The 15,498-nt window shown below is 43.5% G+C and overlaps 1 protein-coding gene across 2 annotated transcripts in view; it reads left to right on the forward strand.

The window, feature by feature from the left end:
• Window positions 1-15,498, forward strand: part of BTBD11 (BTB domain containing 11) — a 180,696-nt gene that overhangs the window by 129,672 nt on the left and 35,526 nt on the right. Inside the window, exons 5-9 of one of the 2 annotated variants that reach the window (XM_032105398.1) lie at window positions 5,844-6,009; window positions 9,320-9,409; window positions 12,502-12,603; window positions 13,712-13,805; window positions 13,918-14,053. In XM_032105398.1, coding sequence (XP_031961289.1) covers window positions 5,844-6,009; window positions 9,320-9,409; window positions 12,502-12,603; window positions 13,712-13,805; window positions 13,918-14,053 — 588 coding nt within the window. The remainder of the gene's footprint in view (window positions 1-5,843; window positions 6,010-9,319; window positions 9,410-12,501; window positions 12,604-13,711; window positions 13,806-13,917; window positions 14,054-15,498) is intronic. The other variant, XM_032105399.1, reaches the window with a different exon arrangement.

Below are 15,498 nucleotides of genomic sequence, written 5' to 3' on the forward strand. Positions count from 1 at the left end.
TGGGCTTTAGGATCCAGCCTTCTTTTTCCCATTGTGTGCAACATCATTACTGCTGTCTCATATGCTCTGTCCCTTTTATTGCATCCCTGAATATATTACATGTCCCTATATTACATTCCTGAATACAATAATCAGGATACAGATAACATACCATTTTCCACTCGTTAGTGAAGACTTGTGCTATCTGTTTATATGAAAGATGAATCTGTACCGAAACTTTCCTATGGCACTGTGGCCTTGTTCAAAATCTGAGCTCAGATTTAATTTTGAACATGGTTCCTGACCTATATACACAGAACTGGAGTATTAAGACTGTTTTGAAATATATTTGGGTCTTGATTTGATAGTCACATCACTTTTTTAATGTATTTTCCAGTATTTGTAACCAATTTATTCTCAGACCTTTGACAAGAATAAGAGGTTGGATAATAAACATTCTGCGTATTTTTTTCCTTGTCTTAAATTAGTTCCTGATTAAAGTAAATGTAGATACTCTATTTCTGCAATAAAAAGTAGTGCTCTTCATCACTTTGATCAACATGTTTGTTCTTACATTTTCCTCTCCCCAAAACTGAAAATGCAAATAATTGTCTCAATATAGTGTTTATATTGCAGTTCTATTAATATCAGCATTATAGTCCTTTTTAAAGCACCATGTTGGAAAAAAGAGTGCTCACAAATTTAAATCAAATTGTCTGCTGCTCCCACTCTCACTGTTTGTGTCTGTAGTCTCGCTGAAGAGCCCCAGGCAAGAAGCAAGACCCTTTTGTGCTATCGGCTGTGCAGCCCTGATCAAAACAGTGATCCATGACCCCAAGAAATTCAGCATTGCAAATGCATGTATATTGCTGGCTAAAATATGACTCCTTCCAGGTTTCCAACCAGCTGAACTATAATTTCTGACTCAAGACCTCATTCATATTTAGGACAAACTGAATAAATTCTACAAAGCTGAAAAGATGGACTTAATTAGTAAATTATCATTCTTTCAGTTGAAAGGGCTGGTGATCAAGTCCCAGGTGGACAAACAAGGTTCTGGTGCTTGACTCTCTGTTCATTTGAGCCAAGGGGAGCATTTGTCCTGCTGCTCATCACAGACTGCACTCCATTTCTTTTAAATCAACTGCATCTACCAGTTACGATGGAAACACTTTGCCTTTGAATCATCCATTTTCCCAAATGTATTCAACCCATGAGTAACTTATTAAAGATCTGCACAGACTCTCTCTTAGCTGGTCGGAGTGGAAATGAAAAAAACCCATCCCTCGTGTTTAAACTGCTGCTGTAGAAGTGCTGCATTATGTTTTTATAATGTGAGTTTGGGAAAAGAAAAACAATTTGCTGTACTGCTAGGACCCATTACAAATGAAGAAGGTTATCTTTGAGATTATCTTTGACTCCTTTCAGAGGTTCAGAGTATGATGGAGTGTCATGGTCACCATGCAGTGTTTGACAGTGACCATTTGCAAATAATTAATGTTACCATGGCATTCCCCATATAAAGCCACAGTCCATTTAATTATGTGCAGTGACAACACTGTAATGATCTTGAAGATAACAGCTGAAGAGGCAGTATCTGTCAGGAATTAAAAGAGGACTTGGAGAAAATTGTATTGCATTGTAAGTTAAAAAATGTGGTCCCAGTTTAACTGCAAATGTAAGATTGAGATTATTTCACTTGTTTCTGATTTTCCTTTTATTTATAAAGGCAGCTGTTGTCTTGATTCACACTAGGGAGGGAGAGAGTTGACAGGCTGTGTGATTGAACCCTTATATTAGAGGGGTGAATTTGCTGTTGAGCACAAGGACTATGATCAGTGTATATTATTAATTCAAGCACATTATTTCTCAATTCTGGGAGTGGGAGTATTGTGCAGTGGTGGTGGTGGTGTTAAACAGCCAGCCCAGCCTCACAGGTTGCTAGATAGGGAAGTTCAGAATGGACTCTGTCGTTAGAGAGGTTATCAGTCTCAGAGGATGTTGGTCAGTCCTCCCTTTGTCACTGTATCACCTCTGGGAGACCTCAAAGTTTGCCTGACCCAGCCAGCATCTGGTGTGATGATGTCCTGCCATCCTGAGATTGTCCCTAGGTAGAAGAGGAGGAGAAGAACATTGGCCCCTCCATCATCTTCTGTTCCTCCCATCAGCCTTCCCAGCCCCTTTGATAAAAATGCACCTTTTCCTGCAGGATGAGGTCTTGGGGAAAAGATGACCTATGTGATGCTGGTGGCTGGCAGACTCTGGCAAGAAACCAGGGTGGCCTTGGAGGGGACGTCCTGCTGTTGGGCTGGTGTCAGCCTCCTGTGCACTTGGAAAGATCACAAAGACTTTTTGGCAAAAGGGCCTCAAACTGACAGTGGAGCTGGGGAGGTTTCCAGCTCTGTTTTCATGTATGCTCTCTTCCCTTGCTTAGCAGGCAGTTTCACATCTCTAAAAAGTGACCCTATGTATTTAGCTGACTTTACTGTTCCCTGTCAGCCTTATGTTTCAAGCTTTTTCCCATCCCTTTCCCACCTCTTCAGAGCTTGTCAGTGTGTTTGTTTTAGCCCAAAGTTAAAGAGTCTTCCGCGAGTCAAGCCTGGGAGTCTATTCCCTTCCTCTTTTTTTTATCCTTGTATTCTTTAATGGTTGTCATTCTGGATGGGGGACACAATGGAGCAGTGTCCCTTACACAGTGTAATATGGAGCAGACACCCTCTGCTTCTTTTTGGAATCAGTATTATGCAGTGAATGGTAAGAAGGAGGACTTGGGAGAAAACGCAGTGCTGTGTTTGCTTAGGTTTGATTTTCGATGGGTCTGGGTTTTTTTAAATTTTCCTGTTTTTCATTTTGAAATTCGACAGCTCGGTCTGTCTGCTGTGCCGTCTTCCCAGCTGGCTTTCTCCAGTGCTAAAAGTGATGCTGTGCTCTTCTATTTGTACTTATAGTTCCTGATCATTTTTTGATGTCTCTTCACTGCTTTTTATCAGTACATGTTAAATCTCTTTTTCCTTAACTCATTTATCTCTCTGGCTTTTCGAGATATTGCTTTCTCTCCTCATGCTGTGCTCTCTTTCCTTGTGTCATGCTCTTGTTCTAATAAACTCACCAGTTTGATCACTGTCCCCTTTATTAGTCAACATATGACAATGGTGGCATAGGCAGTGGTCTGTATCAAATTTTGCTGTACGGTTTCCTTTGCTATGTCCCATAGATTGGGGCTGTAACTCACAATGCTCCTTTCTGGGGTATAAAAAGGCAGTGGGCCACTGGTAGTGGTACTAAGTTGTGGTTTCTTGTTTTGTGTTTCTTGTGCTCTAGATCAAACTTTGTCCTACCCGTTGTGCAGCCCAGGCACTCCTCTGCATCCATGTTATTGTTACACTGTTTTTACAGCTGTAGCATCCTGGAGCCCTTGGACCAAGACACTTATCCCCAGCCAATTGAGGAGTACTGATTTGCTGATACTAAATATCAACAGGAATTTATGGCTCTCCTTCCTTGACTGTAGTTAGCAGGTGAACTGACATGCTTTCAGGAGACCAGAGCCAGTTCATGGAGGAGTTCTTGATGATTTTTGAACCCATACCAGAGTAGAAATCTGGGGACCCCATACAGGATAGGTGAGATAGATCCTTGTTCCTCTTTCCTGCCTTCTGTGGGTGTGCAACCCAGGTCAAAGTCTGGCTTTTTTTTTCAAGAGGAGATGATCAACTATATTTTTGCATGCACTGAGCTGGGCTGACGTCAGCGGAGCTCTGTCTGAGTTTGACCCATTTTATTCAGTGTATGTTACATACCTCAGTACAAGTGATGAAGCAGTGACTTAACACAGGCAGTGATTCATAGCAACAGACACCTCTGCAGAGGATGTCTAGATCTTTCCATAGCTGCACTTTGCTGTGGAACCACCTTGTTTTCAGCCCAAAATCATCTGGGAATGCCGTCTGCAGCTGGGAGGTCCAGTCTCTCTTCCATGCACCAAAACCCTCACCACTTAACTTCTGAGCCTGTTTTATCTTTGCCATACCTTAAAGGAGGGCACAGATGATCTCCAGCGCCTCATGCTATGGGGGTAACAAGCACCAAATGTTGCTGTAGCTCTTGTGTCAGAAATATGCCATGTGGTGTGAATGTGTTTAGCCTGGATTTCTCCCATGGATCTCAGTGTCAGTGAGCTCAGCCCTGTGTGTTTCCTTAAACTCGGTCAGAAACTACTGCAGAAACCCCAGCCTTGCTGTGTGTTGCTTTCTCCCTCTCTGCTATGGGCACGTTGCTGGTGCAGAATCTGTTGTTGCTGTTGCAGTGTGTTTATTGTGACTGAGTGTTGTGCATTAATCTTGCAGCATCCTGTGGTGATGGAACGTCATCCTTGTTCCCCTGAGTGGTGATACTCCAAGCATACCTTTTTTTGCATTCTTAGAATGTGAACGTTTTTGTCAGTCAAAACCCAAACTGAGCAGTAGAATGAACATCAACAAAACGTCTGTTGTCCTCCAGACTGGTTGAGAGAGAAAGTCTGAGATCAGATGCCAGTTTCAAACCTGTAGAAGCTTTGATCAAAACACTTTGTATTTTGCATTTCACTTTCCTTCCTCTGTTGAAAGAGGAAGAGCAGCAGCTATTGCTACATACCACTGCTTCTATATAAACAGCATATTTGTTATATAGTGCTGTTAAATATTAAGCAGTGTTATATATTTTATAAAGGTCTGATAAAGCACTTTGAAGAAGAAATTTAAATGATAGTGATGTGCTGTTTATATTTTTCTTTTGATTTACTGCGGTTTTTTACATATGAAGTAGGAAACATTTGATGTATGCTTGACTTTTTCACTTTTGTTCTCTATTTTGTTTTTCCTTCATAAGTAGCCCCTTGTTTTCTGACCTAGCATTTTTGCAGATTTAAAGTGATGTTTTTCCAAACAGTCCTTTATCCGAGTTCACACCAAAAGCACTGTGGATTTGGACTCCACCCTCTGCCCCAGACACTCCTCAGCATGAAAGAAAAGCAAATCTGTCTTTTAACAAGATGAAACCAAGTTGGATAAACATTAGATTTGAATTGCCTGGCTTTCTCTGGAGCTGTAAATTCTCATCTTGGCTAAATAACTCCTAGCGTTTCTTTCATTTGAAATGGATATCAGTTTGCAGTTTGGAGATCTTTTGAATAAGACCTTAAAAGAATGACATCTCGTCTGTTAGACACAGCCAGCAAGGATTTGTGGTGTTTTGCCATGACTACCTAGCAAGATTGCCTTCTCCCCTGTTGCATGGTGGTCTTACGTACGTGTGTCCCTGCTTGGACCTGGTGACCTCCAGAGGTTCCTCTCAACCTCAGCCAGCCTGGGATTCTGTGACTTGCACTTTCTGCTCCAAAAAGTCTTCCCTATTACTGGGGCTATGCTGGTAAGATCCTTGAAGGTGTTAGGAGTGATATTATTTTCTCTTTGGTGTATTATCAATGATCATATATCCATTTGATTTAACTTCAAAGCTTACTGAAGTCACTGAAAGTTTTCAGGGATCAGAGGAACTGGATAACCTTGCCATGCAGAGAGAAAACTCATGGTGAGAATGTACTGTGCATTGCTTAAACAGGGAAACAAAATCAAGTGAAAGCTGTGCTTTTTTCCCCCAGTTTTTACTGAAATGTATAACTTGTCCCATAAAAGATAGACCAAGGGCAATCTCCATTAGCTTGCATTATCATTTCCCATTCAGCATTTCCCTTGCACATGCAGGTCAAAGGAGAATGGATGCGTGCATGACCTAAATCCTCCAAAAACAGGGCACAGTATTATTTCCTCAGGGGGTCTGTCCTCTGCTTGTCCTCTGAGGGAGTTCATTTCTCACCCCTGCAGGATCGACGACTGTTTCTGTGCCTCTCGGAAGCTGGATGCGGTTGCCACCGAGGCCAAGTTCAAGCAAGACCTGGGTTTTCGGATGCTCAACTGCGGCCGAACGGATCTGGTTAAGCAAGCCATATCCTTGCTGGGGCCGGATGGGATCAACAGCATGAGCGAGCAGGTAACGGGACAGACACTGAAAGAAGCAGCTGTGAAATGGGAGAGTTTTGTCTGCTTGTCACAGGAAATGAGCCCCAGCTTTCAGCTTACCTAGACAGGACTGTAATGCTTTCCCTGCATTACTTTGCATTGTGTTAAAGCACTGCCAGGTGAATGTCTGTGTTAAGTGAGGTCATTTTGAGTTGTATTGATTTGTCAGTACTGAGGTCACTCAGTAGGAGGGTGACTGCAGCCCCTGAAATCTTCTTAACAGTGAACTGAGTCGAGTGAAGGCAGAGGAAGATCCCAGGAGAGCTTAGTGTTGAGCTGAATACTTAAAACTGCTTCAGTGCCATGCACAGTGGTGTGAGACAGGGCTTTGTGAGGTGAGTAGCCTTCCACTGCGTATAGCTCTGGGATCTGTCACCACTTCATGTGCACTGCCCAGCCCATCAGTAAATGGGTAATTGCTGGCTCTCTTTAATTGATTTCAGTCCAGTTCGAACTGGCCTTGCAGATGTGAAAGTATCTGCAGTTACCCCTCCTCTGGTGGTTGTGCCTGGGGATAAAGCTGCCCTCTGCAGCTACCTACTGGCAGCTGTCTGCTGGACTGTGATGCTCACCAAGGTGGTTCCCTCTTCCCAGAGGAAAATGATGGCTATGGATACTAACCTTTCCTTTTGCAATAGAGTCCCCTGACTTTTCTGGTGCCCCTGATGAAAGTTTGTCACTGCATATTCCCAGAGCTGTGGCATCACTTTTGACAGGAGCCAGGTGGCTGCCACCTCTGAGGTAGTCATGTGGGATAGGAGCTGGACTGTTCATGGGTTTAGGTGTTCTGAGATGAAAGCTGTTCCAGGAATGTGAGTTACGTTGCTGTTCAGTAGCTTCAGTCCGAGTCAATATTGTGGATTCATCTGAGAAAAGCTTTAGAAGAGGGCAATACTTCCTGCAGAAAAAATAGTATCAGACTGCTCATTCCAAGGTTCGTGCATTATACTTTTTAAAATTATTGTTATTTTAAGTTAGTCTGAACCTGGAAACTTCACAGCATATTTCCTCTGTCCTCCAGGCTGAAAACTGGGAACACTCTGGCTTGATTCATCGAAGTACCTAATCATATGCTTAACTCTGAACACATGCTTTTACATCCTATTTGAGTGAAAGTTAAGCCTGTGCTTAAGTGCTTCGCTGGATCAAATGTCCCACGTCTTGCAGGATCCCACATCTTGCAGGACAGAGCCCTAAGTCATACAAGGCTGAAAGAAAGACGGTAATTTTGTGTTTTGCCAAAAACCAAATGCCCTTTGTGTTGATTGTACACATTGTTACTGTGTTCCTGTGTGTGCTTCGAACACTAATGACGGGATCATTAAAAATCCATTCCTCCCACGTGCAGAGAGAGGGGTGAGTGGTGCTGCAGCACAAGGCTGAGCTGCGGGGCAAGCCTGGGGGGACTGGCAGAGGCAAAAGCAACAGGGGCAGCAGTGCAAGAGAAAGGGAGGTTAAAATCCTCATTAACTCTTTAAAACCCTGACGCTGCAGCATGACATTCTGGGCCCCTTTTAGTCAGTGTTAAATCCTCCTTCAGCTGCAGCAGGGTCAGAACATCTTGTGTGGTTCCCAGGCAGAGCCTTTGCTCCGGATGTTGCTGCAGGATTCCTCACTGTGGCTGCCCATGTGCTGTGTCTTGCAGCGGGAGCCCCGCACCAGGTTTTCTGTTCTACAGATCTGAGTAGACCCCTTGTGCTAAATGAACAGTTGACTTAATTATCCAATGATGCCACTTACAGAAACTGAAAAATCAGTTGAAGGAACATGTATTTAATTTTAGGCTGCTGCCCTGTCCTCACGTTCCAAGGCCCAAGCACAATTTTTTTGTAATTCACATGGTCCTGTTTGTTCCCATAGTGTTTGTTGACTGCCAAAGGAAATGTTTTGCCACTGGCTGTGGCTGAAGTCCTTTCAAATTCTCTTTGCAAATAGCTTCAAGTCACCCAAGAACTCTCCTTGTGTAGGGTGAACTTGTTTTGTCTTAGTAATGGCATGAGGCCCCAAGTGCCTATTCCACAAGTACGCTGCAGATTGGATCCTGTGAAATGCTCAGTGTGTTTCAGGGAGGATCTAAGGACCTTGCAGGGACAAACCTTAATTTATATTGTCTCTACGGGAGCCGCTCTTCCATAGATAATCACCCCCTACCTTTAGCCCTGCGTAAAACCAGGAAAACTGGGGTAGTTCAGCAAAAACAGTGGTGCTGGGCTCTTGCTAGGAAGAGCAGTGTCACAGCTCCATGTCTGGCCAGGACAGGTACCTCCAGTTTCTGTGCAAATAACTTCCCTTCGTAGCAGCACTCAGGTTAAACAGCAAATGGACTGTGGTCTGACAGCAGATTTACTGGGGGACCTTGAGGTAGGCTGTAAGCATGCATCAGAGGTAGCTGCATGCTTCAGGAGATCTGCTGCAGAGCAACTGGTGGCTGTTGGTCAACACCCCCTACTGTATTTAGTAAGTAGCTTTTGCTGTTAGAATTTACAGTAGATTTAATAATTTTGTTCATGGTTTCATCTGGACTCATTACCACAGCCACAGCAGTACTTCCCTCAAGGGAAATGGTGATCAGGCCTAGCAGGTATTTCAGATTAATACGAATTGCATTGTGGTAATTCTATAGGGAAGGGTCACTTAATCTACTTTTTCTCCAAGCAGGACCACATTTTCCTAGAACCAGCAACTTGCAACAAAGCCTTCTGTCATTTCATTTAAAATCAGGTCCGTGTTTGCTAGGGAGTGCTATACAAAGCCTTGACATTTCCAGCCCCTTACAGTATCCTTGAAAAAGCTGTGCTGAAATCTGACTGGTCTTAAAAGGAGCTTGAGATGTTTTAAAGGCTCTTTCAGTAATTAAAAAGTTAGATTTTAAGACACTCTGATTATAGAAAACGGAATAAAATTCTTATCTTTTTAAAATACTAGTGGAAATAATGGTTGCTTTGGTGAAAACATGTCTCTGCTGGGGCCCCAAAGACAAAGGTGCTCAGTTTAGTATATGATGGAGGTGAGGCTGGCAAGCCTAGTTTCACTCACCATGCTGAAAACAACATGAAAAATACAAGCAGTAAGCACAAGTGACAACAAAAATAGAGATTTTTACAAAAATGGTTGACTTTTGCTACTCTGAGGGGCATGTTTGTAACAGAGGTAATGGCTTTCGTTAAATACATGCTGTTAGTCTTGATGATATATACTTAAATAATTGTTTTTAAAAATCAAAGAGAGTTCTGTGTTAAATTTGTCAATTCCTTTGTTTTTTAACCCCAAAAAATGACTAGGGCATGACTCCACTGATGTATGCTTGTGTCAGGGGTGATGAGGCTATGGTGCAGATGCTGCTAGATGCTGGAGCAGATCTGAATGCTGAGGTGAGGACTTTTTGTTGGTTGTATCTTTTTTCTGTTGTTTGTTTACATCTTAAACTACCCCCTGAAACTGTAGCAGAGTGAAAATCACAAGAATTAAAAAGAAAGCATATCTGTCTTATCCTGGATGGGACCACTTGAAATGAACAGTGAAATCAAAGGGTATTAGGTTAACACTGGGATTCACTGCACAGAAGGGTTGGAGTCATCGGACTTAACCCACAGGTGACAGTGATTTAGTTGTGTTTGCACACTGCAAATGAATACAGGCATTAACACCAGCCCTGAGCACAGCTCTAATGATACTAGAAGGACTCACTGACTTTAAATGAAGAAAGTAAAAGAAACACCCATCTGGTAACCTGCCAAAGCTCAGCATTTCTATGCATGTGGATGTTCCAAGTAAGCATCCCCAGCACACAAGTGGCATATAGGTTCCATTGTTTTGTTTTACAAAGTGCCTTGGGCTAAAAACTGTTGGATGAGGAGCTTGAAACTTCCAGAATATAAATGTCTCATTGATGAATGCACATCACAAACTCGGACAATCTGTCCACCAAACAGATTGTGGTCCAACTCAGTGCAATGCAGGTATGTACTTTTTTAAAGAGCCGTTGGAAAACCCGCGGAAGAGTTATTTGTTAATGGTTCCAGTTTCAATTTGTTGAGGTCATGAGTAAATTAAGCTGTCTGCTTCACTTATCTGTGTTCCATCTGTTCTGTTTGGACTTGAGCGAGCTGATAAATTGGAGTCACTGCTTCAGACAGACGTTTTGCACTTTTAAAAAGTCTAATTTAAAAAGTAGAAATGGATGTCACCCGTTGGAGACTGATAGTGTTACTACTATGTCGTGAAATCAGCTGGTGATTTCAGTTCCCCACAGTCAAGCACACCACCCCCAAAGCTAGCAGTAACTGAACACTCGAATTCCTAGTCAGACCAAAGACTGGATGGGCAGGGAGGCTGATCCCTGCCTTCTGGCTCAGATGTGAAGTGGCATTATTTGGTTCCTAGGACGAGTTTTCATTAGGAGCAGTCCTCCCAATTGCTCCAGTAGTCTTCCAGGCTTGAATCAAATGCAAATTTAAACAGTTTTGTCTTCCTGAAACTGCTGACATCTGAGAGAACAGCTCCAGTGAGGAATGTGAACCTCCCCAATTCATTGCTGTAGAGTGTTTGCTCTAAAATCAAATGAAAACACTTTTGGACAAGAACTGTGAATAATTATGGTGTGCAATTATATGATGATTTGTGCACACCACAACCAACTGTGCAAATTGGGCAATTATGGCAAAAAAAAAAGGCAAATCAGCCATGAACAAAAATAAATACTCTGTCAGGTGCCTGCATAATTTTCTCCCTTTCACTTTGCAAATATGTTTCCAAAAGTAGCTTCAAATGCTGGGCACCTTCCTTTTTGATTGCCCATCCTTAGTGAAAATGGACTCCTTTCCAGATGTGTTGAGAAGCTGCAGTTTGCTCTGTACTCAGTGGGACCTGTAGCTGCTCAGCCACTCTCATCCTTAAGAGCCTGTCCAGCCACAGGTCTTTTGCAAGCACCGTGTTGGAGAGAACTCTGACTTTAAAAAAAAAACCAAAAAGGAGCAAAGGAGTTTAAATGACTTCATTTTCTTTGCCACTTTCCATGGACTGCCCCAAACAGTGGTGGGAGCCATGCTTGAGAAGGAGCTGGATGCATTCACTGAGCCGTAGTCCTGCCCATCCTTACCCTCTGCTGCTCTTGCTCCACATCCCAAACCCCAAGGCTTGAGCTGCTCAATCCTCTTCCTTCTGACCAAACTCAGCCCCTAAAGAGCCCTGTGTCCTTGTTCACAGGCCAGCACACTCCCTGTGGTGCCCTTTGAGCTCTCCCTTCGGCAGATCTGGGTAGTAACAGCCAGGTGCTGGTGCAGATCTGGCAAGCTATGGGATCTGCATGGGCTCTTCAGATTTTGCCCTCATTCCTGTCCTTGAGACTGCGGGTCTGCTTCTAGCAAAACGCTGCATGTGGTGCTTGGAAATGTGAGCTGCTGATGGAACCAAATATTTAATGACTGACCCTGCTCCTCTGTATAGATAGAAGTACTTCACACAAGGGAGTGAAAGCAGAGCTGGCTGGTGAGACAAAGAGATGGTGCATCTTTTACTCTGATTTTAGTCTTCCTCTGAAGATCAATAACAAGATTTGAGTTTTGGTGTCACACTCTGAGTGTGCAGTCTCGGATTGCAAATGTTCATTAGATTTTACCAGCTCTGTGAACCTCATCAGTATGAATACCCCCATCTTTAAGACAGGGAAACTGAAGCAAGGAATGGTTATTCATCTTCCGCAATGTCTACATTAGTGGCACCAGGCACTAAGGCATAGAAAATGGAAGGAGCAATCTGAAGAACAGCATTTTGTTTTCTAAGGATATAGTTTGCATCTCTTTTAACTGTCACCACCCATCATTTCTAGCTTAACTCAGACAGGACAAGGCAGTAAAAAGGAGTTTTCTTGAAACATTTCTGAAGTGACACTCTGCTCCATCACTTCTCAGACATTTTTTTTTTCCCCCTCTGGTGTGAGAGGAGGAGCCTGGAAGAATGCCTGCAAACTCCAGGGTAGGGCTTGTGATGTGTCTTTCATGACAGCGGTGACAAAAGTCATACTGATTTAAGTGCAAAGAAATTTGGCTGGGCCTGGAGCAATCCCAAGACCCGGAGCTGTTGGTACATGGTCTGGTGAAGTCAGTGGGAGTGGTCCTTAGCTGTAAGTGTCCTGATCCATCCTTACTTCCCCAGTGTGTGCTGTTGTAACCAGCTGTGGATGTTTTGCCGTTGTGCAAAAGAATCTGGTGGCCAGTGGTTTAGATGGAGCTACAGTAGTTGGTAAAAGACTTCATTTGGTAAGAACTCAATTCAAGCTGTTAAATCAGCATGAACAGTTTTAATATTGAGGAAAATTTTGCAGGAAAAAAATGAAGCCAATCATTTTATAAAGCACCTTTCCCTGGTTTTCTATTTCACTTACTCCCTCATATGCCTGGCTTTCAGGCAAGCTGAATTTTGTTACATATAGCTCTTTAAAAAAATAACTTTAATTTGTTTATAGGTTGTCAGTACTGCTCATAAATACCCATCCGTCCACCCTGAGACCCGCCATTGGACAGCTCTGACATTTGCTGTGTTGCATGGACATATTCCTGTAGTTCAGGTATTATTGTATTTCCCTACCTGCATCTCATCCTTTTTTTTTCCTCCTCTTCTGTTCTAATTACATCCATCTCAAACCAGCATCCTCTTGTCATACTCATATTGGTTACTTCTGCTTCTTCAAGAGTGTACTGATATATGATAGACTTACAAAGTGAATATGGTGTTCAAACCTTAACCAATATGAGGCTTAAACAGGACAGTTTTAAAGCAAAGTTGCACCAAAGAAAGTCTGACAACTCCTTGTGCTCCTTCCTGACCACTTGTTTTATATGTTTGTTTATTCATTCATTGCACTTTCTTACACTATGATATTCTAGCAAACACAAAGCCACTGCCTTGGTGGGAGAGAGATGGACAACAGCCCTCGTGCTGCTCCAGAGGGAGAGAATCCCTCGCTCTCCTTACCCCATCCAGGTGTCACATGGGATGTGCTGGTTCTGTGCTTTGGCATCTCAAAAGTTGAGAAGGTTTATTCTTCAAAACTGTTGTGTCTGTGACACACTCAAGCACCAAAACTTTGAAGGCCTTAAGACAGAAATGGCCAAGAGGGGGCTGGAACACAGGCTTCATCCTGCTCTCCTTGGCCACTTTTGTTTTCAGCATTGTTGCTACTAATGTGGAAGTGTCCCCGATGGAGACCACAGCTTTTTGACTCATTGCTGCAGTTGGTTCTTAAGAATTGCCTTTCTTTTGGCCATGTCTTCATGTAAAAGATGGAGACAATTGAAATCTGATCCATTTTTGGATGGTGCTGGGCTTCTAGAAGACCATGAAGGAAGGATGCTTGTTGGGCTAATTTTCTTCCATCTCCAGTGCATTACTTCCTAACACTGACCTTACCCCATTTCCCATTCAAAAAACGCTGGGTTACACTTTTTTGGCTCTGAAGTTGGACACTGGTGCTTCTGGTGTTTGTCAGCATAAAATGAGCAAAAAAAGGAATGAATTTGCCTCTGTGAAATAATGGGCAGAATTTGCATGTCACGTGTCTCCATTGTATCTGGTTTGCAGATAACAAAAAGCATTAGATTCTCATTTGTCACTGTTCATGAACCCTGAAGACTGTGATACCCCCAGTTGCTCTAAATGGTGAATTTTCTTTCTAGCTATTGCTGGATGCTGGAGCAAAAGTAGAAGGTTCCTTAGAGCATGGAGAGGAGAATTACTCTGAAACTCCTTTACAGCTGGCAGCAGCTGCTGGTAAGGACTTTCTTTCTCCTCCCGCTGTAACAATTCCTCAGCTGGGATCTGTGGTTCAGGTGAGCAAATACTGGATTTGAAAAGGAGTAAAAATGTGTGTCTTGCCTTACAGGAAATTTTGAACTGGTCAGTTTGCTGTTGGAGCGAGGAGCTGACCCCATGATAGGAACAATGTACAGGAACGGCATTTCCATGACTCCACAAGGTGACATGAACTCTTTCAGTCAGGCTGCTGCACATGGACACAGGTAGAGTGGGAACAAGTCTAGTGGCATCCTTCAAGTGCTGCTTTTTTGCCTGGGCATCCAGTTTGAGCAGATGGGTGAAATTTCTGCATGAACAATTGAACATGCCACCAACTGAGCAGAGATGTAAGGCTTTCTGCTAGCATGTGAATTAAACCAGTTGGTGGTACAAGCTGCTTTTTGATTTCTGATGTAAAAAAAAAAAAAAAGAAAAAAAAAAAGGAAGGGGGCTCCTTGTGGTGTGTTCAATGCAGTGGTTGTTGAATGGCAGCTGATGTGACAGCAGAAAGGAATGTCAAAGACACTCCTGAATTTCTTGACATATTTCTCAGGTTTGAGTGAATTGTGTTTGCACTGCTGCAGCCTTAATTTTTGTTGAATAGAGTTTCTGCATCTATGTTTACTGTAAAGTCCTGTGTGTCTTAATATTGTTTGTATGCTGCACATTTTAAAAAAAAAAAGAACTACTGAGATGAGCACCTGGCATGCATGACCTTGCAACGCTCAGGAGTTGACTGCAGTATAATGAATTAGTATCATGGTCTTCACGTTCCTACTTTTCTGATTGTAGCCATCCAGAGGAACATAGATACAGGTTAGAGACAGTACCTACCGTGTGTTTGCTTAGAGATGAGCTGCCAGTCTAACACCACGCTCACGGCACGTCAGGGCGGGTTCAACAGCTCTGCCCATCTGGAGCCCACGAGGGATCACTGGGACAGACAGGACACTTTGGGCATTGAAGTCTCACATTCACCCAGTGTGAATGGGAGCCACAGGCCTGAGGAGAACCTGGGGCTCTCCTTGGCTTGGCTGCTGGCTGTCCATGTCACAGACTCTGACTCTGGTGTTCCTGCCTGTATAACACTGACACACACCTTCTTCCTTCCCTCTCTGCCCTAAATTTGTTTGGGACACACCATGCTGCGGTCTAAGCGGGTGCGGGGGGACACTGGAATACAAGGAGGGTGGGCTGGGAGCCAGTCTGGTTTCTCTTCTCACCGCTGCAAAACCTAGGGAAGTCCTATTGAGGTTGATGAGGTTATGCTGGTATGAACCTGAGGGTACAAAGTCTCTGAGTTTGGGCTTTGTGTTTGGTGGCCCAGCTGGATCAGTGGCTTTGTAGAGTAGTCCCAGCTGTGCTTGAACCTGCCCTGACTGGCCTTGTTGAATGTCTAGCTGCTCTAGCTTTTCCGGACTGCTTTGAGTGTGAATCGAGTGGTGGTGCTTTCAGTAGCTCCAGGCAGCTCCCTTCTCTGGTGGCTGCCATGGCGGGAGTCCCAAGAGCTTGTCCAGAGGCACCTTGGCCTTCCCTGATTGCTGAAGAAGTCTTGAGTCATGTTTAGCTCACAAATCTTTGTTCCCACGAGATGCTGCCACTCGTGTGACATCTGTGCAGTTCCTGTCACGACAGCAGTGACTTGCAGATGTGTCCCAGGCAGTGCAGG

The sequence above is a fragment of the Corvus moneduloides genome, chromosome 4 (assembly GCF_009650955.1).
Source record: "Corvus moneduloides isolate bCorMon1 chromosome 4, bCorMon1.pri, whole genome shotgun sequence".
Lineage (NCBI taxonomy): Eukaryota > Metazoa > Chordata > Aves > Passeriformes > Corvidae > Corvus > Corvus moneduloides.